General features: G+C 40.1%; 2 protein-coding genes across 4 annotated transcripts; one reads left to right on the top strand and one right to left on the bottom strand.

Annotated features, from left to right (window-relative positions):
• Window positions 1-3,506: 3,506 nt before the first annotated feature.
• On the bottom strand, window positions 3,507-9,857 carry RPL24 (ribosomal protein L24). Its single transcript, XM_073306793.1, has 6 exons — window positions 9,749-9,857; window positions 9,545-9,620; window positions 7,859-7,969; window positions 5,045-5,181; window positions 4,352-4,415; window positions 3,507-3,640 (listed from the first exon to the last, which is right to left on the bottom strand). The coding sequence occupies exons 1-6, from the start codon at window positions 9,751-9,753 to the stop codon at window positions 3,560-3,562; spliced, it is 474 nt and encodes a 157-aa protein (XP_073162894.1). The 5' UTR covers window positions 9,754-9,857; the 3' UTR covers window positions 3,507-3,559.
• CEP97 (centrosomal protein 97) lies at window positions 9,525-26,133 on the top strand. 3 transcript variants are annotated; one of them, XM_073306781.1, is made up of 12 exons: window positions 9,525-10,139; window positions 12,332-12,418; window positions 12,971-13,113; window positions 15,453-15,611; window positions 16,068-16,169; window positions 17,267-17,380; window positions 18,471-18,637; window positions 19,389-19,553; window positions 19,831-19,964; window positions 20,553-21,330; window positions 23,024-23,099; window positions 23,967-26,133. In XM_073306781.1, the coding sequence occupies exons 1-12, from the start codon at window positions 10,088-10,090 to the stop codon at window positions 24,690-24,692; spliced, it is 2,703 nt and encodes a 900-aa protein (XP_073162882.1). In that variant the 5' UTR covers window positions 9,525-10,087; the 3' UTR covers window positions 24,693-26,133. The 3 variants fall into 3 exon arrangements, with proteins under 3 accessions (XP_073162882.1, XP_073162861.1, XP_073162872.1); XM_073306760.1 differs by lacking the exon at window positions 12,332-12,418; XM_073306771.1 differs by lacking the exons at window positions 9,525-10,139; window positions 12,332-12,418 and adding an exon at window positions 10,551-10,670.
• Window positions 26,134-26,526: the final 393 nt, after the last annotated feature.

Raw genomic sequence — 26,526 nt, 5'->3', positions numbered from 1 at the left:
ACTGTGACCTCCCTTGCCAGACTTAAATTTGGTCTTCTTGCCCACGTCACCAAATATTTTGACGTCAGATTTCTTGAGTGAGCTGAAGAAGCTGTGTCTCATCAGGGTCAAATACACCTTTCACAAATCTCTCCAACTGGAGTGGGAGTGGAATATCTACTTACTGTGAAAGTCAGGGAGCAATTTGGCAAGTTCATGATGGACATTGTTGCTATGAAGGGAGTGCATGGCAGTACATACTCAATTAAAGTAGTATAACTGAAGGATTTAAAGAATGGGAACTCCTACTCTGCTGGAGTTATTGAATGAACACATGGGTTTCAGCTTTTTCCTCCCTTCCCTCAAAACAAGCCCAGTAGTACATTGACAGGAAGTAATAATTAGCTACTGAAGCTGTCATGGTGCAAGCCTCAGTGGAGCATTGTGGCACATAGATTTATATATAGAATCTAGAAAAGTGCTATATTAAGAATGTTGGATTTCTCAGAACTATTCTCACTAAATGACATTAAGGGTGTCAAGCCATTGATTCTGGGCAACAACGCATATCTGCTTTACCCTTGGTAAGGAAATCATTCCATGATTACACAGATTTGGAGAGATGCTGATTCAATTACATGCAACAATGGCAGGATGGAGACTGTACTTTGGAGAGAGGAAAAAAAGCAAGATGATGGTCATCTATGAGAGTTCAGCAACTAATGTAGTAGCCATTATGTTGAAATAAAGGTGAGGTAGTCATTGAAAGGTTAATGAGGACAGAGGGAGACTTGAAGTAAACTATGCACAGCCCAACAGACAAGCTGTTGTACCCAAAGCTCTTGTTATTAGTGTAATTCATTAAGCGCTGTAATTTACAAGTGCTCTGTGCATAGTTTGAAATGATGGGGGAAGGGGGTGGACAGTGAACTAAATACCATCTTTGTATTACCCATCAGCTATTGTGGTAATGTTTCCCTGTTTATTTTTAACACAAATTATGCCCTTAAGCCCGCATTTCCAAACTCTCCATTTTAAGTACAAATAACTTCTGGCTTTTGTATTTTTAATACAGCAACATTCTAATGAGAATTCATAGCCTTAAAAACAGCTTAATATGACTTTTGGTTTGGGAATAGTTATCAACTGAAGTTGCCAACTAAATTTTAAGTACTCAACCCAATAGCATATGTGTTTTGATCTTTTAATTGATAGAAAGACTGAAGGTCTTAAGTTTTAAACTAGGGCTATCAATTAACCACAGTTAATTCATGTGATTAACTCAAAAATTAACTCATATTAAAAAAAGTGATTAATCACACTGTTAACAATACAATTGAAATTTATTTAAAATTTTGGATGTTTTTTACATTTTCAAAAATATTGACTTCTATTACAACAGAATACAAAGTGTACAATACTTGCTTTATATTATTCTTGATTACAAATATTTGCACTGTAAAAATAGTATTTTTCAATTCACCTCATAAGTACGGTAGTGCAATCTCTTTATCGTGAAAGTAACTTGCAAATGTAGCATTTTTTGTTACTTTGTTTTGTTTGAGTACAGTTATGTAAAACTTTAAGAGCTTACAAGCCTACTCAGTCCTACTTCTTGTTAAGCCAATTGCTAAAACAAACAGGTTTGTTTACATTTACGGGAGATACTGCTGACTGCTTATTTACAATCTGAAAGTGAGAACAGGCGTTCGCATGGCACTTTTGTAGCCACCGTTGCAGCCAGATATGCTAAACATTTGTATGCCCCTTCATGCTTTGGCCACCATTCCAGAGGACATGCTTCCAATGCTCGTTAAAAAAATGAGTTAATTAAATTTGTGACTGAACTCCTTGGGGAAGAATTGCATGTTCTGTTCTGTTTTACCCACATTCTGCCATATATTTCATGTTATAGCAATCTCGAATGATGACCCAGCACGTGTTCGTTTTAAGAACACTTTCACAGCAGGTTTGCCAAAATGCAAAGGTGGTACCAACGTGAGATTTCTAAGCATAACTACAGCACTCGACCCAAAGTTTAAGAATCTGGAGTTCCTTCCAAAATTGGAGAGGTACGAGGTGTGGAGAATGCTTTCAGATGTCTTAAAAGAGCAACGCTCCAATGTGGAAATTACAGAACCCGAACCACAAAAAAAGAAAAATCAACCTTCTGCTGGTGGCATCTGACTCATGATGAAAATGAACATGCGTCGGTCCACTCCGCTTTGGATCGTTATTGAGCAGAACCCGTCATCATCATGGACGTATGTATTCTGGAATGGTGGGTGAAGCATGAAGGGACATGAATCTTTAGCACATCTGACATGTAAATATCTTCCAATGCCGGCTACAACAGTGCCATGCGAACGCCTGTTCTCACTTTTAGGCGACAGTGTAAACAAGACGCGGACAGCATGATCTCCTGCAAATTGTGACCAAACTTGTTTGTCTGAGCGATTGGCTGAAGTAGGACTGAGTGGATTGGTAGGTTTTAAAGTTTTACATTGTTTTATTTTTTAATGCAGTTATTTTTTGTACATAATTCTACATTTGTAAGTTCAACTTTCATTATACAGAGGTTGCACTATTTGTTTTTTACAGTGCAAATTTTTGTAATAAAAAGTAAATATAAGTGAGCACTGTACACATTGTATTCTGTGTTGTAATTGAACTCAATATATTTGAAAATGTAGAAAGCATCCAAAAATATTTAAATAAATGGTATTCATTATTAACAGTGTGATTAATCGCAATAAATTTTTTTAATCACTTGACAGCCCTATTTTAAACCCTTGACCCTTCTTAAAAGTCTCCTTTATGCCACTCACCTCACACCATTTGAGTGGGTTTTATACTTAGTGTGGTGGTATTCTGACCCTCCAGCAGTCTCCTGAAAGAAATCAGCTTTACTCATACCACTGCACAGTGCGGACCTAGCATCCTATTTCAAAGCCTAGAGGACCCTGCTTGTACCGTAGGGCAGATCCCTCCAGCAAGTGCAATTACCAGCAACACAGAAAGCAAAGTGTAATTTCTAAGGGTACGTCTACACAGCAAAGAAAAACCCAGGGCTGGCCCGTGCCAGCTCTCTCAGGCTCAGGAGGCTCCAGCTGGGAGGTTGTTTCATTGCTGTGTAGACTTCTGGACCCAGATTGAGAGCCCAAGCTCTGGGACCCTCCTGCCACGCAGGGTCCTATTGCATGGGCTCCAGCCTGAGCCCAGATGTCTACATAGCAATGAAACAGCTGTGCAACTCTAGTCAGTTGACACGGGTCAGCTGTGGGTGACAAGTTGCTGTGGGCGACACACCCTAAGAGTGCCTTATTGGAATCTGGTATGTTTAACAGTTGAACTAAGCCAGTTACTACTGTATGTAATTGTGGTTACATTTGATTTTGTTGCCTTCCAATAGTAAAGGTAAATTTTTGTACAGGAAGTGGGTATATTTTCATTACCTAGTCAGCCAAAGCAGACTATCATTCTTTAAATGAGCCCATATATTTAAAACAAATAAAACACTGCACAAGTTATGAAAGTCAGTCAGATGTTTATTTAATGTAACCAACTACTGTTTGACAAGTTAGCGCTTTCCACCAACACGAGGAGCAGAAACTTTCACTGGCTTCATAATCTTTTGTTTAGGTGCAGCCTTTGTGGGAGCCTGTAAAGAGACATTAAATATGATTGCGGGGGATGAAATTTAGTTCTCCAAACAAATATTTCCATTTTTAGCTCTGAAAAGCTTTGCTAAATCATTTAATTAGGACATTTATGTCAAGCCTACTCCAGGTAAGACACCAAAGAACTGACTGACACAGCATAGTATTGTCAACACTATAGATATATGCTGCATTACCATTACTCACTTCAGCATGCCCTTATCACAGTTTAAGCTCAAGTATTCATGTAATGCAAAGAGAGCATAATGCTACTAATTACATGGAGGACAAAGTAGATCTGTTGCTTCCCAAAATAGGCATACATCAACACATTAATACACAGTCACTTATAGGGATATTGGACTAATTATTTAGCCAAAAAGTCTTCTCTCAGAGACAGATCACAAGATAGCAGTATTTTAAGCATAAGATTATTCTTCCAGATATTGTTCATCCTGAATAACCTGTGTTGAGCTTTAACATAGACTGGGCAATGTGGTTTTGATATCAGAATGCTGAAGCTCAGAATTCTGGTAAAGGAAACCCCAAGTTTCCAGTTAAAACGTTTTGCACTACCATATACTACTGTTTCAGAGTAGCAGCCGTGTTAGTTTGTATTCGCAAAAAGAAAAGGAGTACTTGTGGCACCTTAGAGGCTAACAAATTTATTTGAGCACTCAAACAGCACCTATTCATTGCCTAATGGATGTTACCTTTGTTGTAGAGGGTGTAGACTTCTTGGTTGCCTGCTTAGCCTTCTTGGCTTCTTTGGCAGCCCTGTTAATTATATTTATAGCAAGAACTATGAACAAATTCACAGCTATATATTTTTCCCACTCACCCTTATCGCTCCCTTTCAAAAGTGAAGCCAAGTTCTATTTAAATAAAGTAATTAAAAAGTTCCCATGAGACTAAAACTTAAAATTAAGATATGTTGGCTCTCCTATCTTCAGCCACATGAAGCATCCCAAAAGGTTCATCAAGGCCCTTAGATTAGTTATATAACAAGATACTTGAGTATCATGACAAACTACATTTCCCATGTCCTGAACTCTTCTCAGCATTTCAGAAATTACCACCTCATCCATCTTGTGTCTCTATATTTCCTCACAAATTTTAATTAAATATTAGTAAAATGGCAAGTCCCGTTAAGAAACCCTGACCTCATACCCAAGTATTGAAATAATGCTAAATTTTTAAAAGCTCAAGCAATATTAACAAATTTTATGTGATTTAGTATTTTACAGTCCCAACAATTAGTAGTTAATCTCTCTAAGTTTGTTTTCAACAGCCTGCAGCATGCAAAGCACAGAGCTCTTCCACAGTTTAGGGATTTGTAAAGGAAATCATAATCCATAATTTTGGAAATACTAAGGAGATTGCTGCAACTGACTAAAGATTCTCACCTAATGGCTTGTTCCCGCTGGGCCTTTCGCACTTCAGGCTTCTGATTTCTCTTGGCCATTATTTCAGCCAAAGATGCACCAGTGATAGCCCTCTGGAACTTGACTGCACGGCGTGTGCGCTTCTTTTGTATTTCTTCCTAAAATGGAAAGGTTTAAAATAATTAGTGCTACAAAAACAAACAAAAATACAAACAAAAAACCCCCACAAGGGGCAATTAGCAAAGTGGTTGTTGTGATGTCCAAATTTATCTGCAACTATCGAATTACTGTGGTATCTCAGATACTTCAAACAGGAAATTACTGTCTTGGCAAATATTGACTAATGGCAACCACTATCTCCACTTTATGTGCAGAATCCAACAGTATAATAGTCACTGAATTCACAGACCATTACAACGTATAGAAAATAGCTAGCTAAAAATTAAACTTTTTAATCAGAAATTCCCTGTGACTGACTAGAAACAGAATGCCAATTAGCTGTATCAAGCTTATTCGTTCTAATGGTCATGGAATGAACTTCCAAACATAAGATGAATCTTTCGGAAATACTACAAAACCTTCCCCTTTGGCAAAACCTTTCCCTCCATACCAGAATATCAGCTACACTGCTCTCCAGACCTCTTCCCAAAGTCCTACATTCAAGAACAGCTTTCTATAACCCCAAAAGGAAGAAGAATCAAGAGAGGCTGCTTGGACACTGCAAGGGACTTCAACACTGCCACCCTATTTTAAGTGGCAGATACTCAGGGATCACAGTGAAGAACAGCTGTACAAAAACCATAACATTATGTCAGGCAAGGAAGAACAATAAAACTGTTAAGTGTAAAAAATTGAAATCAAAAGCGTGTCTTGTTACAGTGTTGTTTTGGTAACAGGTTAACTGTAATCCTCAGGAGTACCATTTATCTAAATAGCATTCATTTGATAACTCACTGTGCTAGTGAACGTTTTGCAATTCTTATACCAAAAATGCACATTTGTTACCTTTTGTGCTTTTAATGTCCACGCCTCAATTTTAAAAACTTGCATATAACTTTAGCTCCATATCCCCAGTGACTTTTGCTGGAGTTGTGAAGAGAGAGTTTAGGAGGTTTCTGGCTAAGGGCTTATTTCACTAGACTTTTATGATTGCCCATTAACTTAGATACTCAACCCCTGAGAAAAGGTTAGTGTGGACACTCCCAATGCATTTGTTCCATGATGCAAAGGTTTGCTCTTGTTCTGGGGTTGCCTGGAACAACTGCCTGGGGAATTAACCCAAGGGTTTAAAAAGAAAAAAAAAGAAAAAGCAGTGTAGACCAGTGGTTCTCAACCAGGGGTCTGCGGCCTTCTGGGGGGCCGCAAGCAGGGCCTGCATTAGACTTGCTGAGGACCAGGGCAGAAAGCTGAAGCCCTACCACAAGGGGCTGAAGCCCAGGGCCCCAAGACCCACCACCTGGGACTGAAGCCAAAGCCTGAGCACCTTAGCTTTGCAGGGCCCCCTGTGGAATGGGCCCCAGGCAATTGCCCTGCTTGCTACCCCTTAACAGTGGCCCTGGCTTTTATATGCAGAAAAACAGTTGTAGCAGATGGGCCGTGGAGTTTTTTTGAGCATATTGGGGAGGCCTCAGAAAGGAAGAGGTTGATAGCCCCTGGTTGTAGACATATCCCAGCCATACTTCTCTGTTCCAATCAAGCCAAATGCTAAAAAGCCTCCTAACTTACTATGATTTTACAGAACACTGATTACAATCTTTAAAAACCCAGGCCCCTGGAACATAAATAAGGCCACTGGAAATATATACAGAAGAAATGCCATACTGTAGCCCTGATGAAAATACTTTTGTATCTCCAAAGATTTCAACTTCACAGCCAAAATTTTCAGACGGGAGCATTTTTGATACCAGCTGTTTGCAAAGATAACATTCTAAAACCAGTTTACCATACCACCACAAGCAGTGCATTTATAAAATTTCACTTTTAGAAAAACAAAAACAAAATAATCAAAGTTACCACCAATGGATTAACTAGAACCCCACTGTATGTCGATCAACTTTTAAGTCATGAACTGTTAATCAGTTTGTCAGTGCCTAGCCCAGCATGGCCCTGACTGAGGCCTGAAGGTACTACTGAAACATACATTTGTACTTTGTGCTCAACAAATATCCACCTTTCAAATGTGAACCAACATAATAATATCTGCCCAAGACTGCAGGCATGGCATCAGATTATCAGTCTTTATTTCAACGTGCTTGTCAATAGCAAAGCCACGAGTCTAAGTATTGGAACTACATGGAAATAGTGTTTGTGTGGGAATGTCTTCACAGTCATGAGGGCTTGAAAAACCTCTTTACAAACATGAAGGTTTACAGAACTCAATGGTTTAGACTCCCTATGGCGTCCAGAGAAACTTTTCACTTACCTGCTTGTCAGTGGCAGCCAGGGGTGAAAGTAAGTCTAGGGACTTACCAGTAAGGGGCTGGTCTGGGGCTGGCTCTGGCCCCCAAAAGAGGGCCTCAGGCGGAAGAGGAAGGGCTGGGGAGGGTCAGAGCCAGCCCCAGCCCACCCTGTACCAACAAGTGCCTTCTTCCCCCTCCCCAGGGTAACAGTGGCAGCTGGCGGCTCTGGCAGCGGTTTAAAGGGTCGGGGGCTCCAGCTGCTGCTGGAAGCCGCAGGCCCTTTAAATTGCACCTGGGGAAGCCGATCCACCCCAGTACACCGTACCGGTTTACTTTCACCTCTTGGTGGCAGCTAGATCGATTTTTCCAGGACACCCAGGAAACCATTCTTGAAAGTTTAAAGTAGTATTAGTCACAATACATGAAGTATACTTACAGACTGCCCTTTCTTGTGTTTGCGCCTGTACAGAACAGTCCAGTTGATCTGACGAGGGTTCCTCTTGGAAAGAAAGGCAGACTCGCATTTTGCATTCAAAAACTGGAAAACCTGGAAAGTCGAACAAATATTTTTAAGGCAACTTTGTTTCTAGTAAAATACCAACAACCACAAATGACGCTTTATGTTAGGTATCCTTTCCACCTCACTGATGCATTAAAGTCTTTAACTCTTTTTTTTTTAAATTAAAATATGGCCTCTTCTAAAGCAAAATTCAAATACGTGTACATGACATCATATTTAAAAATCTTTTGAGATTAAAATAAACTCTACATTGTTAATAAGAAAAATGGTCTGTTATAGTACAGAAACATTCTTCTGTGGAACATAGCATCCGAGTGCAAATTAAGACTATTTTCTAGGCTTATGTTTGATAATGTGCATGCTAGTCTTTTCATGGCAGAAATAACACGGAAATGCTATACGATATTTGAAAGTAAAGAAATTCAAACTCCAACTTATATCCCTGCTTTCCATTTAAGCAACTGGGTGACCAATAAAAGCATAAACATTAAACACAAATTTCAAGACTTGAGTTGATGGTTATACTGCGTGTCAAGCTAAATGTCTGACTCCTCCACTAAGTACAAACAACTTCCCAGTACACAGGAGCTGGAAGCAGGCAGTTCTTTGATAAAACTAACGATTAATGCTTTAATACTGATCCTTGATCACATGATAGTGAATGCCTAACATCAAAATTTCACCAAAATCCCCCCTCTCATAATGTTCACCATGTCAAGCTATGCTCTCAAGAGTAAGCAGGCCGATGTGGTACCAACTGTGTAGTACAATCTATGCTTTAAAAAAAAGTCATCCCCACGGGGGGGGGGGGGGGGGGACGAGAAGGGAAAAAGAGATAACGCCAAGATAAAAAATGTCAGTACATTTAGGCCAGTGTTTGCAGTGAGATTCACTACTGTACTTCTCGAGGTGGGGTAAACCCTACTGGTTACAGGGAAACAAAAGACCTTCAGTCTCCAAAAAATGATCATCTGTCTGAAGTTTGGGGGAGGGATAGCTCAGTGGTTTGAGCATTGGCCTGCTAAACTCAGGGCTGTGAGTTCAATCCTTGAGGGGGCCATTTCGGGATCTGGGCCAAAATTGGGAATTGGTCCTGCTTTGAGCAGGGGGTTGAACTAGATGACCTCCTGAGGTCCCTTCCAACCCTGATATTCTATGATTCTAAGTTTAATCTTAGCGAGCCAGACACAGTGAACTCCTTTCCACTCAGCGTATTGGCCGTGGCAGCACAAACGGGTGAATCAACCTACTTGGGATTCAAAACTTTCGGCAGGGCCTAGTGATTTTCAGACCTGATGCGTAAAGCCACCCCTTTCCCAGCCCCGAGTGAACTACTCAGGCCCCAGCATGGACGCTGCCTGCCAGACCCAGGCGCACCACAGACCCCTCGCCAGGGCGGCCAGGGCACGAGGCCCCAGCGCGCAGCCCCCCCCCCACACGCTCGGGCAGCCGGGGCCGGGCCGTTCACCCAGTGGCCTCGGGCCGCCGGCCGCTTCCATCCAGCAGCCAGGCGGGATTCGAGCCGGTGCCACGACCCCGCGCAGGGCAGCGCTTGGCCCCACCCCCCCGGCCCTGGGCCCCGCTCCGAGCCCGGCCCCTCACCTTGCCGTCCGTGCGGGCGTAGCGGCGGCCGTGACCCGGGTAGATCTTGTAGCCGCTGAAGCTGCACAGCTCGACCCTGCGGGGGAGGGGAGGGGAGAGAAAGCAGAGCGGGTTAGCGCCGCGCAGGAGCCCGGCCCCGTGGCGGGGGCTCGGCCCGGAGGATGGGGCCGGATGGTCTCGCCGTTCGCCGGCGGCGGCACTTACTTCATGATGGCGCCGCCAGCCCCAACGACTCCAGCGGCCAAAAGAAAGAGAGGATCATGGGAAACTGCCTTCTATACCCGGCGCAGAGCACGCTGGGAAACGCCTGCCGCGCGGTGCATCACGGGAGGCAGCGGCCCGGCTTCAGTCCGAGAGGGAGTTTCTCTCCCCCCCGCCCCCCTCCCAACTCCTTTAAAAATGGCCGTTGGCGGCGACGCGGGGCTTCTCGTCCAGGGGGTTCGCAGCTAAAATACCCAGAAATTATTTTTTTCCTCGCGGCTTAAAGCAGCCAATCAGCGCGCGCGGCGCCCGGTTGCCTGGTGTCGTTAGCAAGCGGGAAGTATGGCGGCGGCAAGGAGCGAGGCGGCTACGTCGGCTCTGGGAGCCAGGGAAGGTATCGGGGGCACTGGGGACCGGCCGGGTGGGTTACAGGGATCCTGGGGACTCTTGGTAGCCGGGCTCAGCGGTTTACTTAGTGTCTTTTCTCCTACCCTTTTAGTAGGTTGGTCGCGCGTTGCATTATGGGATTTGTAGTTTTTTCCTTGGCACAGCATGGGTGTTAGCTCAGGGAGTGGACTACAAATTCCAGAGGGCTTTGCGCTCCCCCCCACAACAGTGCTGGTGCATGGAGCGCAGAGGGATCAACTAAAGGGGGGGCTGTGGTCGCTCGCGGAGCCCATTAATGGGGGTGCATCTGGGGGAGGGGAGGTTAGGCGAGTCCGTCCCTTCCCCATTCAGGTCATGTCAGAAAGTGGGGGGGGGGGAGTTACCTGTCCTTTTCTCCCTTCCCCCACAAAACAGTGAGCTGAGAGAGACCATGAGACAATAGCACTGGTTGCCATCCACCTTCCCGTTGCCGGAGTGGTGCTGAAATCACCCCACGAGATGTGGCTGGGTTTCGGGTGTGGGGGAGGCTCTGTTGCAAGTAAGCAGCTGACATCCAGTCCCACAGGTGTATGTAAATAACAACAAACAGTTCCTAAAATATCCTGTTCACTGTTCGGGGGGCTTTCCTTCATGAGTGAGAGAGCTAAAACAGAAGTTGTTTTATCTGTTTAAAAATGTAGGCCTTATTGCAAAGATAACCTTATAAATAAGAAATATACCATGTTTCCCTGAATTTCCAGACAGCTTTTATGTTTCTATTGCTATTATAGCTTTTGTAGGTAGCATTGCCACTGCTGCTATTCAGAATTCTGTGGACAAGTGTGAACTTGACAAAAGTAATGTGCGGTTAACTCTGATTCTGTTTGGGAAAGCGACCAGCAGACATAACTGTTAATTTTGTATTTAGCCTATCAGTTCAGTGCTTGAAGACTGTTCTTCACCAACAGTCTCTTTTTAGCCATAGCATGCTTCCAGCAGGAGTATAAGAATGTAGTCATATAGAACCTATATTGATTGTCAGAACTGATTGTTTCCTACTACCACAGAGTTTGACACTGGAGGGTCGTGGTCTGCTACTGAGCTGATGGGGGGAGGGGAACCAGCAGTGGGTAGGAATGGGAGAGTGGTTTACATGTGCTGTAAATAGGATACAGTCAGTACCTCCTCCTAAGCTGGGCTAATATCTGAAAGAGATAATTGGAAGCTGTAGATCCTGAAGCTTTAGTGGTCTAAGTTTCACTTATTTTGGAGACTGCCCCTCCTTCTCAGCTCTGTTACGACAAGTGCTTTCATCTGGAATGTTTTAACTCTGTCCCCAGAGTTAAGTGGTGGGTCTCAACTTTTTAGAATTTTGTCTTGCCCAAAATATATCTGGACTCAAGCACTGCATACTTTTACTGTGTACTGTTTGCTCAGGCTTTCCACTAGAGGCAGTGCTGGAATCTGGAACAGTTAGCCCATCAGTTAGCATTTCCCAATTTCTGGACCTTATGGGAAAGTTAGTTTGATGCTGTGTAGAGTTGTAATATGCATTACAGCTGGCCAGAGAACAACTATTCTGTTTTGTGACAACTTTTAAGGTTTTGAAATGTTTTGTTTCACATTGGAATGAAAACAAAACCTTTTGGACATTTTTTGTGAAACAGAATTGTGTCAAGTTTCCACCCAGAAAGTCCACTCGAAGATCAGAAATCTTCCCATCAGAAACTTTGTTGAAATCTGTGTCTCCTCAAAACATTAAAGCTTTGATGAAACAGCATTTTTCAAAAACAACAATAAAAAAAATTTTGTCAAAAAAATTCCAACCAGTCTAGTATACATGCTCCCAGTTTAGCGGGTGGGGAGTGGGGAAAACCTTTCCAGCAACACAAGGGAAGATTTCTCTGTGTTGGGACTTAAGCCACTTAAAAGAAAAAACTCCTTCCCCTTAAGTTGGTGTAAATAGACAACCTTCCAGATAAAAAGACAATGCAGTCATTTTCCTGAATGTGCAGACTGCCCCAGCACTTCTGCTGCTCGTAGCTTTCCCAAGAAGCCACAGAATGAAATTAATAAGACTCTGCTCTGTTTTGTTGTTGCTATTCAGAGTAGTGTCATGAATCTCCTCGACTTCCTATTAATGGGATTGCTCGCTGGGAAAGAATTACAAGTCTTTGTTAGCTCCTATTTCCACTAAATATAGTGATCCCTTTTTTGCAGTTTTCAGAGTAGCAGCCGTGTTAGTCTGTACTCGCAAAAAGAAAAGGAGTACTTGTGGCACCTTCTCTTATGACTACTACAACAAAGGTGATCGGATTTTTTGAAAGGCAAGGGTTATATTAAATTTTTCATTATCAGAATCATGGTAAAAGATGGTGAGTAGATTTGGTGACTGGGATGGAAAATTTTCACAGCATTTTTTCAAGGCTGAAGCATTATAATATTGTTTGTAGAGCCATTATAGCTACCTGTCAGTCTGAGATACTTATATGGCACCTATTACTTTATTATCACAGTCTTGAATGTTTTACATACCCCTACATATCTGTGAGGTAGAGAATTATTGCTGCTTTAGAAGGGGAACTGAGACACACAGAACCTAAGTGACTTGCCAAAGATCACACAGGAAAGTCTGTGGTGGAATATGGACTCCCAAGTCTCAAGGTAGTGTCCTAATCGCTGGGTCACCCTTCTTCTCATTTATTCAGTCTGAAATATTCATTTGACAAAGTCTCAGAGATGCAAATGATAGAATTCAGTTATTTCTCTCTAGTCATGAATACAAGTCTGTTTATATTGCTTGCGAATTGGCCGCACACGTGCTCATAATTTACTTCTTTTTCCCCACCTTTCTCCAAGGTTCGGTAGTTAATTGGTCAGGTCAGGGGTTGCAAAAGTTGGATCCAACATTACCCTGTGATGCTGACGTTCATACTCTAATTCTGGATAAAAACCAAATAATTAAACTGGAACACCTGGAGAAATGCAGGAACTTAATGCAGGTCAGTATTATATGGTTCGAGTTGGCCATGAAATAACTTAACCACACTGTGCTTGTTAAAATAATTCTGTCACAAGAATGAATGAATTGAGCTCAAAAAATTCCTTTTTCATAGTAAACTAACTACGCAACTTCCTATATTTCTGAATGGACGAGGTGATAGCTAAAAATTAGAGACTTTTTTTCAGTCCAGTACAGGTCTGCAGCTGATAGTAGCACAAATTGTCTCCCTGGTTACCTATATAATTCAGAGAGAAATTATTTCATTGTCTTAAAAAAATGCTGGTGCCTGGTACTCGGATATTGAGTGAACTCAGTTCCTAGTGAAGTCAAAAGTAATCTTAATGCTTAATGCTTGACTCAACCATAATAATGTTCTTTTAACATAAATTTTCCATGTGTAATAAATATGTATGTATATAGTACTTTCCATCCTTGGATTTCAGAGCAGTTTACAAAGAGAGTGCATCATTATCCTTATTTTACATGTTGTGTAGCTGAGGTGCTAGGAGGTATAGTGACTCAAAAGGTCACACACACTGGCACAGCTAGATGTAGATGCCTATCTCATGACTGTTAGTGCTATGCCCTGTCACCAGACCATGCAGTCCTCCTTTCATTTGCACTCTCTTCAACAGGACTCTTTTCAGTTTAACCTATAGTTCATCTTTGTTCCGTTTTGTCAAAAAACTTTTTATTGGTGCTTAAAAAGAAAAATACTAAGTTTATTTTCATGCCTTTATAACTACTGCTATCACAAATTCCAATATCACTTTTAGGGCAATCCGTCTAATAGCCAGACCTTTGCAACATAAAATGTAAGACCATAGTTATAAGTGAGTCTTGTGCTAACGTATGTAAACTTCCAAGTTACACAATATACAACTGCTAAAATGAATTGACTGGTAAATTGAAATATGGTATAAAAATTTATTAACACAAGTAGAGGTGAAGAAAAAATAAATGTAAAACAGGATAAAATACAAGAAGCAAAAGTGCTAACTGTAAAATTAAATGGTTTTACATTCTGACATTAATGCCCTGAGCCACTTAGGCCTTGATTCTGCAAATACTAATGTCCATGCTTAACTTTAGTCCCAGGAGTAGTCTGTTGAAATGAATAGGGCTATTCACAGTAGTAAAGTTAAACACATGCATACGTGTTTGTAAGATCAGGGCACTGGTCTCCACAGGACATCTCTAACAAGTCCAAGTCCATCATTAACTATCATTCAACGTACTTCCAGCCAGACATGAATAACAGTCTTTTTGAGTTCCCTTATTAGCTTCCAGAGGAGAATCTAAACTAATACATGAAAGGAGTCTTTCAAGCCCAGTGCTCACAATATTGGCTTAGGAGAATGTTGTTTTAATTTGTGCTTTGACTGTTCATGTAGGAATTCATCATTCCTAAAGCCCATACATTACATTTGGGATGGACTAGGATTTAGATTTATTTATACCTGCTTGGAGCTACAAATGCACTGGGAGTTCACACAAGTAAATTTCAATTCCGGCTAAAATTACAGTAGAAAAACAGAGTAGTTAATCCTTTTCACAGCTGAACCACAGGTTCTATTGTATCAGAGTAACTATAACGAAGAAATTATCGGTTTTACTACTTGGTGTTGACGTATCAAAAATATGTACGAGGTCAGTTTTTCATGACGCTTTCATATTAAAGCATATATTGGTATCAGTGCATGGTAGCTTCACCATGGTTAAAGGGCGGGCAGTAAGTGTGTTTTCAATATGGATTCAAGTTTTCTGAGAGTTCTTCTTGACTGTAGAATTAACATTTGCCTGGGTCTTAATCCTTGCTGACAAATTCTTAGAGTAGAAAGTGGCCATTATACGTGGTCTGTATTTAAAACATAATTAAAAATTACTCTTTTTCTGGGGATAAAAACTATTTTTTAACAGTTGTGTAAAATATTTTATTTTTTTATTCTCCACTATGGTGAGGATAAGCAAGTAGATTTTGATCCTGGAATAGTACATTTTCATGGTGAGTTTGCAAAGCTGATTTAAAATACTGATTACCAGTTACTAAATTCATTCTAGGTTTCAGTTTCTTTGGTTTCAGCAGGTAAAAGCCCAGGTGAATTTGTCCCAGTTTGTTGTATGAGATTTTAAGAGTTTGATGAAGAAAGAGTCTGTATAGTTCTGCAATTTGTCTTGTCCACCTTATCCTTCTGTGTGAAAATGGAAAATCTAGATTCATAGTATTTTTGCTGGATTGGATATTTAGCTGTTAAATCAGAGCAAGATCTCTGATAGGCTGTGTTGTTCATACGCTTTGATAGTAAATATAAAACATTTCTTATATTCAATCTACAGCTGTCTGTAGCCAACAATCGACTTGTAAGGATGATGGGTGTGGCAAAACTGACGCAGCTCCGGGTATTAAACTTGCCTCACAACAGTATTGGTTATGTGGAAGGGCTGAAGGATCTGGTGCACTTGGAGTGGCTAAACCTGGCAGGAAATAACCTTAAGGTGAAATATTTATTCTTTGTACGTTTTCTGAAATCTGTATTTCTGACGGTAGTGGGTAAATTGGAAAATACTGAAAAAACATCCCGGCGTAGCCTGATTCTGTTCCATTTTTGTGCCCACTAAATTCCCATTCACTTTAATGGGATCATTTGTGTCTCTCCAGTCTCTGAAGGGGAGAAAGGTAGTATTTGTGTAAGGGATCTCCTAGGAAAACTGACCTAAATAACTGAATCCCAAAATATAAAGGGATTTGGGTAATCTTTTGACATGCAGGTCAGATACTAAACTTAATAATCTCATTTTTAATATAGTTATATTAATAATGTAGTTTTGAAATGGTACAGTTTGTCCAGTCTAATTGGCTTCAGAAAAGATTGCAGAATGTTGATATCAACTTTTATTTAATAGAAAAAGAAAGTCTTAGAGTAACTAATATGATTATTTCTCTTGTTGTAGACCATAGATCAGATCAATAGCTGCACATCTCTTCAACATCTTGATTTGTCAGACAACAATATACCTCAAATAGGAGATCTCTTCAAGCTTTTGTCTCTAAAGGTAAATGCTTCCTTACCTTTCTGTCTTTGGACTATTCTTTGCAAAAAACAGTTGTGACAGTAACTCTAAGCAGATAGCATTTTTCATTATCCATTCACTTTTAAAAGCATTTTAATTAATCACCATAATTGCTGTACTACAGAGGTATGTAAAAATTTATTATCCCCATTTTAAAGAGATTGAGGCAGAGCATTTGTGATTCACTTGTGATCAATCTTTAATTTTTGTCCCAGGCCACATAGTGAATTGGTATGAGAGTAGTGGTGAGAACTTAAGTTCCTGGCTCCCAGTTTTCTTCTCAGGCTATGTCTACACTACTGCAGTAACTCCTAGAATATCAGGGTTGAAAGGGACCTCAGGAGATCATCAAGTCCAACCTCCTGCTCAAAGCAGGACCAATCCCCAATTTTTGTCCCAGATCCCTTAATGGCCCCCTCAAGGATTGAACTCACAATCCTGGGTTTAGCAGGTCAATGCTCAAATCCCTCCTCCCCCAACGTAGCTGGCGTCGACGTACCTTAGGTCGAGTTACTGTGGGGTCTACACCGTGAGGGGTCGACGGAAGAAAATCTCCCGTCGACTTACCTTACTTTTCTTGTCATGGGTAGAGTACTGGGATCGACTGGAGAGTGATCTGCAGTCAATTTGGTGGGTCTTTACTAGACTCGCTAAACCGATCGCTGGTGGATTGATCTCAGAGCGTCAATCCCCACGGTAGTATAGACCTGCCCTCAGAATAAACTACTCCTCATCCTCTTAAGTACGGGATCGGAACAAAGCAAGTTCTGCTACCTCTTTTGCACTGAACTATCTGCATAGGAGAAAGATACGTTTCCAAATGTACTTTTAAAAATATCGGTAGTTAGAAATTTTAAAACCGTACATTTTATAAAGGGAAATTTTGCTTTTAAATGTGAGGTTTTTTCAAGGTATTGCTATTTTCCTGACTATAACAACCAATAATCTCTTTGCAAACACTGGCAAATCTTTACATTGTCATTTCACTGTGTGTGTGTTCTGCAGCTATCACTGTTCACAACGTTCATGTTTTGACAAAAAAAAGCATACATTTCATTACAATATTTTTTGTTTCATAGACTCTGCTGCTGCATGGAAATATTATAACCTCACTTCGTATGGCACCTGTTTGCCTACCTCAAAGTCTGATTATTCTCTCTTTAGCAGAAAATGAAATCAGAGACTTGAACGAGGTAAGAATGTGGAATATTTATCCTCAAATTTTTACTTACAATAAAAAAGGATAGTTCTTTTGAGAGCAAAGTATCAAGAATGTATGTAAAATTGGCTTTGCTTTCTCCAAATATGCTAGACTACTGGAGTTTATTTGTACTCATTTGTTTCTGTAGTAAAGATTCATGCAGTGAACTACTGCACGAACCAGCTGATCCTCTGATTTGGATGTTTTCCTTAAAACCAAAAAGAAATGTGGGATGGAAGTTTTAACTTTCAGCTGTCATTTTTCCCCTTCCTTGTTTAATTGCTCAAAGATCCCAAAAGTCCAGTCCAAGGGCGAGATGTTGCCTACAAATTGATAAAATAACTTCTCCTGGCTTTTCTTCCTGTATCTACAGAGTGAGAACAAATCTGACCAGCTGCTGGCTTTCACAGCTGAGAAATCCAACAAACAATTTCTGTTCTCAAAAGGATAGGTCTGAAGTGCACAGCCTGGACCCAAACTTTTCCTAAATTTTGTATTCATAGTTTTGGTTTGGGCCCATCTCTGTTCTGTTCTTTTACCATGAAGCAGATGGCAAATAGTCTGGCTATAGTTGTTTGTTGTTGTTGGTTGTTTTATTTTAAAAATTATATAAATAAGTAGTTGCTCCTGCTAAATTGTCAGCATAGCCTTCGTGTTGGAGGGACCCCTTAATTTGGTCGGATTTACGTTCCTCCGTCCTTTTCCTTAGGATCACATGGTCACAGTCCATCTTTTCTACTGATTGGCCTGACCATCGTAAAACATTCTTCTCTCCTGTGCTGATGCAGAATAACACAAATATTTAATCATACTATACCTATCCGGGCACTGAAAGGAGGTGATTCTTTCCAAAGGCCATGGGGGTTGCTGTGTTACAGGAAAGTGGATGGTTACATGACAGTGGTGTTCACAGTATTGTTAGTATTTCTTTCTTTTTTTGAAGTAGTGTATGTGTTGCAAGTAAAAGTTACCGCATCTATAATGCTGGTACTCTGCCCAAGATGTCTAACCAATGGAAATGCATTACGTTTTATAAACATGGAGTAGTTCTCTTCTTTCAACAAAGACATCATTTGTTACAGATTTCTTTCTTGGCTTCCTTTCCTGAGTTGGAGCAGTTGTCAATTATGAACAACCCTTGTGTGATGGCCACACCTTCTATTCCTGGATTTGACTATCGGCCATATATTGTCAGCTGGTGTCTGAATCTTAAAGTTCTGGATGGATATGTGATTTCTCAGAAAGAGAGGTGAAATAATTTTTTTAATTGCTCTTTTTAAATTGGTTCATATGTCTGGATAAAGTGAAGTAGTATATTATTTTTTGTGTGAGTGGAAATGTATCTCCGGATCAACTGTACTTATCCATTCTGTCTTTGTTTGCTACTATATGTTTCGAGTTTAGAGGAAAAAATACTCAGTCTCTGCTTTGTCATGATTCATTTAATTGTGAATAGATATTCTGGACATGGTATGTATCTGTCGGTATATTACTGCTCCCTGACTGGATGAGCATAACTCTTATAAGGTTTACAGTGTGAATACTCACAATTTAAAATTCACTGTGTACTTTCTGTGAATATTCTGCAGTATATGCTTATAAAGTTTTTCAGTGAACATTCCTGCTAATAAACTCATTCATCCATATGTTTATAGACTACAAAAAGGGCCATAAACACAGGTGAAGTGAATAAATTTAAAAAATTGAACAGAGAATGGATAGGTGAAGAGCATTGCCAGCCCGCAGACTAGAATATCAGTTGCAGAATAGATCTTCTACTTCACAGCCTTTTTTTTTTTTTTGGTGAGGGATTCTTATCCATCAGCTCCTCTGAAGATCCCAGTTTCTTTGGCCTTTGTGCAGGAGAACATGCTTTGCATTTATATGGCAAAGGCATACAGTAAAAGAAAAGTTACAAAGAGAGCTTAGCAATAAGAAAATGACTTGTATACAACTATGATTTTATGCCAAGACAATGACTGTGCGTTTTCTCCCCCCAGTTTGAAAGCAGAATGGCTTTACAGTCAAGGTAAAGGACGATCATATCGACCTGGCCAGCATGTTCAGTTAGTCCAGTATCTGGCCACTGTTTGTCCTCTTACCGCTACATTTGGTCTCCAGACTGAAGAGGATGCCAAACTGGAAAAAATACTGAGTAAGCAGAGGTAAGGACATTTTAGCTTGAACTATTGATGGCACTTAGAAAGTACTGTTCTATTCAACTGAGGGGTTTTAAGGATAATCTAATTAATTTTGACAGTTTAGGACCAGGTCTTGCGAGCCCTAACTGTTGTAAGGTGGCTTGTATGTGTAAGGATTTGTACAGTCAGCCCCTTGTTTTAGAATGGTTTAACCAATTTTTTTTCCACAGAATAGCTGGTAGTTCCCTTCTGCACCATTAGAGAGAGATTTTAAAATTACTTGGATTTTGTTTCTGTTTAGGCTCCACCAGAAGCAGTTGATGTACCAAAGCCAAAATGAAGGGCTGCCTACATCCTCTATTCCCAGCAAAGCGGTGCCTGCTATGTATGAACACAACAGTCCAACCCAAAGGCCCCAGATAATTCCTGAAAGTGGTAAGATCCAAATCTGCTACTGTGAGCTACTGTTCACTGTGGAAATGAACAAAATAGCTGTTTGCACACAAATAACTTTGTGAAGGGAAAATTGGCAATGTAGTCCTACTCTGGAACAGATCCTTCAGATCTTTCTTGTATTTGTTTGGATTGTTTTTAACTTAAGTAATACAGGTATTGATATACTTTGTTGTCTAGTACCACTTTCATCACTTATTCAGATTTTGAAAACAGTCACTAATGAGATTAATAAGTAACTAATAATAATACCTTCTATTAGCTCATTACTTCCGTTATGTACCTACTACTTTTTGACTGTTCTGTCTAGTTAGACATTTCTTCTTCGGAGGGACAATTTCTTACTGTTTTTGTATAGTATACAGCACCCTGGCATATAATGGAGTTCCCAAATGCTACTGCAATATCTATGTTAAATAATCATATGATTGCCATTGTTAGCACTTCAGATACTATTATTATTCAGTAAGTACTTGGGTTGATTTAAATAAATAAATACCTATTGATTTAAATAAACAAATTATATATTTAAATACTGTGTAGTCTAAATTTGGCTTTCTGATCATCTAGAACCTGTTATCCAAAGGAATTCTTGGGTTGGGCCAGGCTCCAGTGATGACCATTCCTATGCAGTTAAGAATGTCTTTCCGGCTTCAGTGCAAGCTGAAAGAAGCTGTCACAATGAGCTGTATCTGGAGGACATACAGACTGATGAGGACAAACTGAACTGCAGCCTTCTGTCCTCAGAGTCTACTTTTATGCCAGTAGCTTCAGGACTGTCTCCAGTATCTCCCACTACAGAATTAAGGCTACATGGAATCAATTTGAACCTAGAAGAAGATGATAATACAGTGATTGTATTTGTGAAGGAGGTCAATAAAGATGAGGATGATAAGCAGGAAAAGACTTCTTGGGTTACAAATGAGTGTTCCATCAAAACAGCAGAAATTGTGGAAACTCAAGAGGAAGATAATGAGGATGGAATATTGCCTTCCCCTAGTCCAGCAACAGTCACTGCTAACCCAACTGCGAGTATTAATGACTGTTTCGCATCATCTGTTGACCAAGTTCTGTGCAGCCACTTCAAGCCCCCATTAACTGATGATGAACCATTAATTAAAAATCTTTATACTGAGCAAACTATAGAGAGAAATTCTACTGATGCATCAGCTGCTGTTGACCAAGATGCTGAACTTCAAAGAATGAACAAAGCGGCCACCAAGCTTCAAGCCTGTTGGAGGGGATTCCACACAAGAAACTACCATCCCAGAGCCAAGGAAGTGCGTTACGAAATTCGGCTAAGCAGAATGCAAGAGCATATTGTTTTCTTAACTGATGAAGTAAAAAAGTAAGTCAGAAGTCTTATTTTATGTTCTTATTCTCAAAACTGAATTAATGTAATTAGAACAGAAAAAATAACTTGTTCTAATGCATTTCAGAATGAGTATAAACTTATCTTGGCTTATGGAACTATTTCTATGGCTGTGACTCTATGCACAGTAGCTCTTTTGTATGCTAACACAGAACTACTACGATCACAGCAGGAGTCAGCTTTCTCTTCCATCTCCCTTATCAGCATGTATGTAACTCCCCTCACTTCACTCTATAGCTCTATCTACACGCGTTTGGTTAAAGGGAAATTTTCTCTCTTCTTCATCCTCCCACACTCAGGACAATAGACTCTAATATTAAGGCAAAATAAGGGAGCATAAAGCAACTATACTTTGACATTCTCTTAAAGTTCAGCAAGAGTATGAGTGGTTCTGAATGTGAAAGATGGTCATCCAGGATCCATGCTGAGATCACAGTAAATCAGTGTTTGGGGTATTCGTTTTTAATATGAGGTTCTTCTCTGAAAAGTGGCTATGTAACAAGGCATCATAGGAGTCCAACGTTTGTATGATTTCATCTCAAAGTTGCTCAGTTTACAAGATTATTTTGTCAGCCCTGCAGACTCAACCTGGGATCTGAGTGAAGATCTAGGATCATTCTATCTCATTACAAGTAATAAAGATTCTGTGAGTCAAATTAGGCCCTCAGTGACACCTGTGAAATCCCATTGCTTTCAGATGATGCCTATGGTTATATAGGTGCAATCCATTAACCTATGGTTGGGTTTGAAGAGGTTCATGCAAAACCTTTATTACTGATGTTGATGCATGAAAAGGGAAATATCTCAACTTGGCTCTTGGAGCTCAGTTTGAGTTATGGAGCTAGAAGTTAGAAAAGCATTGGATAAAGTGAGCAAACTTTATACAAAACCAGTGAGACACAATAAAATACGACCTCATAATGCCACTTTCAGTGGTACTTTACAGAAGAGAAACACTTCACAGTCGTTTGTTTGTAATTACCCATGTCTTAAAGCTGATGGGAAGCAAAATTGACCTGGCCTGGCCTGGTGGATCCCTTACTAGAAAGTTGTCTGCTAATAGCTGTATTGTTTGTCACTAGCAGTTTGAAAAATGTGTGTAGAAACCCACAGTGGGTTTCACTTTTTTCCATGACTGACCAAAATGATGGATGTGTCTGTGTAAAGAAGAGGAGGACTTGTGGTACCTTAGAGACTAACAAATTTATTTGCTCAAATAAATTTGTTAGTCTCTAAGGTGCCACAAGTCCTCCTTTTCTTTTTGCGGATACAGACTAACACGGCTGCTACTCTGAAAGCTGTGAAAAGAGTTTCACAGAAGGAAGTGAGAGCTCTCTGATAGGGAGTTCTATAGAAACAGTTAAACAGTATGAGGACCCTGTGTCCTTCAGATACAAAGGATGTTCAGTAGACCATGGAGAATGGAGTACAAAAAGCTTTAATGGTGAGCAGGATAGTAGTTTTCTCCAACAGTATTTGAAGTCTGTTCAGCAGCTAAAAGATGCTGATAAGTCAAGTTGCAATATTTAAATGTTTGCCCTGTAGTATCTTTCAAGAATAGCCTCATATAAAATTATACATTTATACAAATGTACTGGTATTTTCAACCAAAAAAACCCCACTGCTTTATTTCAGTATTTAAAGTGAAATATCTTGGGTGTGTGTGTAGATTAAGAAAAGAAAGAGAAGAAGAGAGGATTCAAAAACTTGTACAAGAGGAGGCTGTCAGATACCTTTGGAACCAGGTAAGCCTCTTTCTTTCTCTCTCCCTCTTTTTCCTATTTAAAGATTAACTAAAAAGCATGCTTCTAAATACATATTCTTTTTAAGTATGAAAAGTATAGCTCATCCTTGCAAAACTGACCTTGCATGCTAGATGCATTACTAGAAGGTTATCTGCTAATTGGCTATATTGCCTGCCATTAGAACTCTAGAAAAAGTACGCAGAACTGTCTGCAACATTAGAAACTTAACTATGTTCTAATAACTAAAAATCAGTTTAGAATAGAAGTAAGGAGAAAATACAGAAGAAGGTAAATGAGTCAACTGGGCGAAAACGGGAAGCAAAACTGACTTGGCATGGTGGATCCCTTCCTAGAAAGTTCTGTTAATAGCTATATTGTCTGCCACTAGCAGTTTGAAAATGTGTGTAGAAATCCACATTGGGCTTAGTGAAAGAATAACTGGCTATTGCCAGATTATTCTCTGAGTGACTTAAGACTATGAAGCCATACTAATTGTTCTTTAACTAAATTCTAACTCTGAAAGGTTGATGCTACATCTTATAGGTGGACCTCTTTCAAAGAGTTGGGTACTTCTGTAGTTGTAGTACCAGGACAGTGAAACCTTTATATTCTTTTAAACATGTCTTGTCCTTTCTTAAAATCTTCCTCAATGGTTTTGCTTCTTTTCCCTTTCATCCCGTCCCCTCCCCTCTTCTGTTCAACAGTGGGAAGTTCATCTTTCCCTTCTTTGAGGCAAAGTGCACTTACTTTTTATTTAGTCCTTATGTCTTACATTGAATATTAGATTGACTGCCAATTTACAAAACATTCCTAAGAAGCAAAGTAAGTTATTCCATCATGAAATCTTTTTTTCCCTATGGTTTACAGGTTAGATCCCTTCAGCAGTGGCAACTTTCAGTGAACCAAAACCTTAGCACTTGGCAGCTTGGTGCTTCTGCATCAAGTACTTTGTGTCCATCCAAACTATCTGTCCAGTCTTCTGGGCTCAATCAAGAAAACTCTCCTGTTGGTAGTTCTACCTGGTTGGTTTCAGCTACTGAAGCTCTTCATGAGAAAACTTTACCTGAGTTCCCAGATTCTGGCTTTCACTCCTCTATAACTGATCAAACTCATGTTAATGACTCTCATGGCTCTGAAAAGGGTTCCACAGAAGGAAATGAGAGCTCTCTGATTGGGAATTCTATAGAAACAGGCAAACCGTGTGGAGATCCTGTCTCAGAATGTATTTCAGATACAGAGGGTGTCCAGGCAGACCATGAGGAATGGAGTCAAGAGAGCTCAAATAGCGAGCAGGACAGTAGTCTTCTCCAACAATACTTGAAGTCAGTTCAGCAGCTTGAAGAGGCTGATGACAGGACAAATTGCAGTGATGGGACAGAAAGGAGTAGGCCACAGACAGCTGCATCAGCAGAAAAACAGGATTCTTTGTCAGACTCTGTTTCTGTAAATGTCTCTCAAGATGTACCTTCACCTGCACAAAATGAAATTAATCAGACACCAGAAAGTTACAAATTGAATTCAGGAGTAGTGGAAGGGAAGCAAACAGAATGTGATGCTTCATTTCAGGAGCTGCATGTTGGCATAGCTGTGTAGTGGGCTTAGCTCCATGGAAAATTAGGGAATACAGTTAACTTTTTTTTTTGCCATTTATACAGAATTTGTATTCTTTTCATATATTCTATTCTGGATTCCCAAACCCATTTTACCGGAAAGGCTTAACTTTTAATAGCATCTTGAATGTTGATGCTAACTATGCTAAAATGAATATTTATTGAATGTTGATGTTAACTATGCTAAACTGAAATGAGCAAAGTTCTCTGTGGTGGACGTAATGCACTTTATTTCTGAATGACTCTTGTAGCTTAATAACTGGTTTTCATAAAGTATAATTCAAAGGATTATGATTTTTTCCTATTGGCTCAATCCAGCTAAAGTAGATAAGCTTTAGTAAGTTTTTATTTTTCCTAAAAGTCAGAGCTTAAGTTCATGTTCTGTGCAAATAAGGAAACAGCATGGGAAAAGACAGGAATAGAGGAAGAATGAAGACTATCTCTGCATGTATTGGTATAAACTGACAGGAAACAGGACAACAGAAATCACTTAATAGAGCTTCTGTGGACCCGAACTTAGGTATCTGTCAAGATTTTCAAAAATAAGTGCTCTAAAACTTGAATCCCAAGTCACTGACAGGACAAGTTGCAAGTGATGGGGCAGTAGGCCACAGACAGCTGCATCCGCAGAAAAACAAGATTCTTTTAGGTCTTTTTTTTTTTTAAGACAATTGAAGCTCCTGGGTGCTCTGAACCTTTGAAAATAGGCCATTTATTTAGAAGCCTAAATATGGACTTAGGAGAGTCAAACTTTAGGGATGCATCTTTAAAACAAGTCTTAACCCTTGTCTCCCGTTCGGCCCAATCGTACTGTCCTTTCTCAGGTAAGACTCATGGTAGGGTCAATGGCAGTATTTCGTGAGTTAGGGCTCCAAAAGGACCTAGTAACATAAGCATATGCAGTGTCCCTCTCTGCCAAAGTGAACCGCAGCCATGTGTGGTAGGAACAAGATGAAAACATAGTTTTGGAGGGAGCCATACTGCTGTGGTTAAAATGGAGGCCTGATTACCTAATTAGAAGTATTGAACCTCCACGAAGATGGCCCTGTTATCTGCTGGTATCTCAGGTGTAAATATTAGAAGGAAATTCCATGAGTTGAAACTGTTTCCTGCCCCTTAGTTGGTTTTTTCCCATGTAAAGGAGCATTAAACATTTGACACTAATTGGTTTTAATTAATTGTAAACATGTGTGTCTCAATGTGCTTATTTAGTTTTGCTTCACCTTCCTTTTAAACTCTGGGGAAGCGGTGACAGCAGATAAAGTATAAATGGCAGTTAGGCATAATGAAAACCCCACTTTATCCTGTTATACCTTGTTCAGGGAAATAAAATAATCTTCAGTATGGCACAAAAGTAGCAATAGAAAATTATTGTGCCATGTAATTTGGAAAGGTCATCAGTAAAATAAAAAAATCAGCAAATGCACTGTGAGGCTGAACCTCCAGATCACTAGTCTTGCATTTTGCAACATGAGAGATCAATGCTCTTTGAATTATGTGTGTGAATTTCTCTGAGGTCAGTGCAACTAATCACATGAACAAAGATAATTTTCACAAGGTCAGCTATTGCTTCTTCAAATATAAAGTGATTTTTCCAAACATGTCACCCTATTAAATTCTGGAGATTATTATTTTTTAAAAGTCTTGATTCCCAGTCCCTATTAGGTCCTAAGGATGGAATTCATCCCTGTGCAGACAGTTGGCAGAAAGCCACTGAACCACTTAAGTCCCCAAAATAGAGCTGAAATGGAACTCAAGTAGTGTATGGGCCTTTTACCAGCCCAGTGCACAGGCGTGAACTTCACCTTGAAAGAATA

Source organism: Lepidochelys kempii, chromosome 1 (assembly GCF_965140265.1).
Source record: "Lepidochelys kempii isolate rLepKem1 chromosome 1, rLepKem1.hap2, whole genome shotgun sequence".
Classification (NCBI taxonomy): domain Eukaryota; kingdom Metazoa; phylum Chordata; order Testudines; family Cheloniidae; genus Lepidochelys; species Lepidochelys kempii.
The sequence above is the reverse complement of the archived record's forward strand: the minus strand, read 5'-3'. Positions and strand labels throughout refer to the sequence as shown.

Coding starts and splice junctions, on each gene's coding strand:
- RPL24 (XM_073306793.1), bottom strand. Junction 5,182..7,858: donor AACACAAGAAAGGGCAGTCT/GTAAGTATACTT, acceptor TTTCCATTTTAG/GAAGAAATACAAAAGAAGCG. Junction 3,641..4,351: donor CTACACCCTCTACAACAAAG/GTAACATCCATT, acceptor GTCTCTTTACAG/GCTCCCACAAAGGCTGCACC.
- CEP97 (XM_073306781.1), top strand. CDS start 10,088: ATGGCGGCGGCAAGGAGCGAGGCGGCTACGTCGGCTCTGGGAGCCAGG. Junction 13,114..15,452: donor AATGCAGGAACTTAATGCAG/GTCAGTATTATA, acceptor TTCAATCTACAG/CTGTCTGTAGCCAACAATCG. Junction 19,965..20,552: donor CCAGATAATTCCTGAAAGTG/GTAAGATCCAAA, acceptor CTGATCATCTAG/AACCTGTTATCCAAAGGAAT.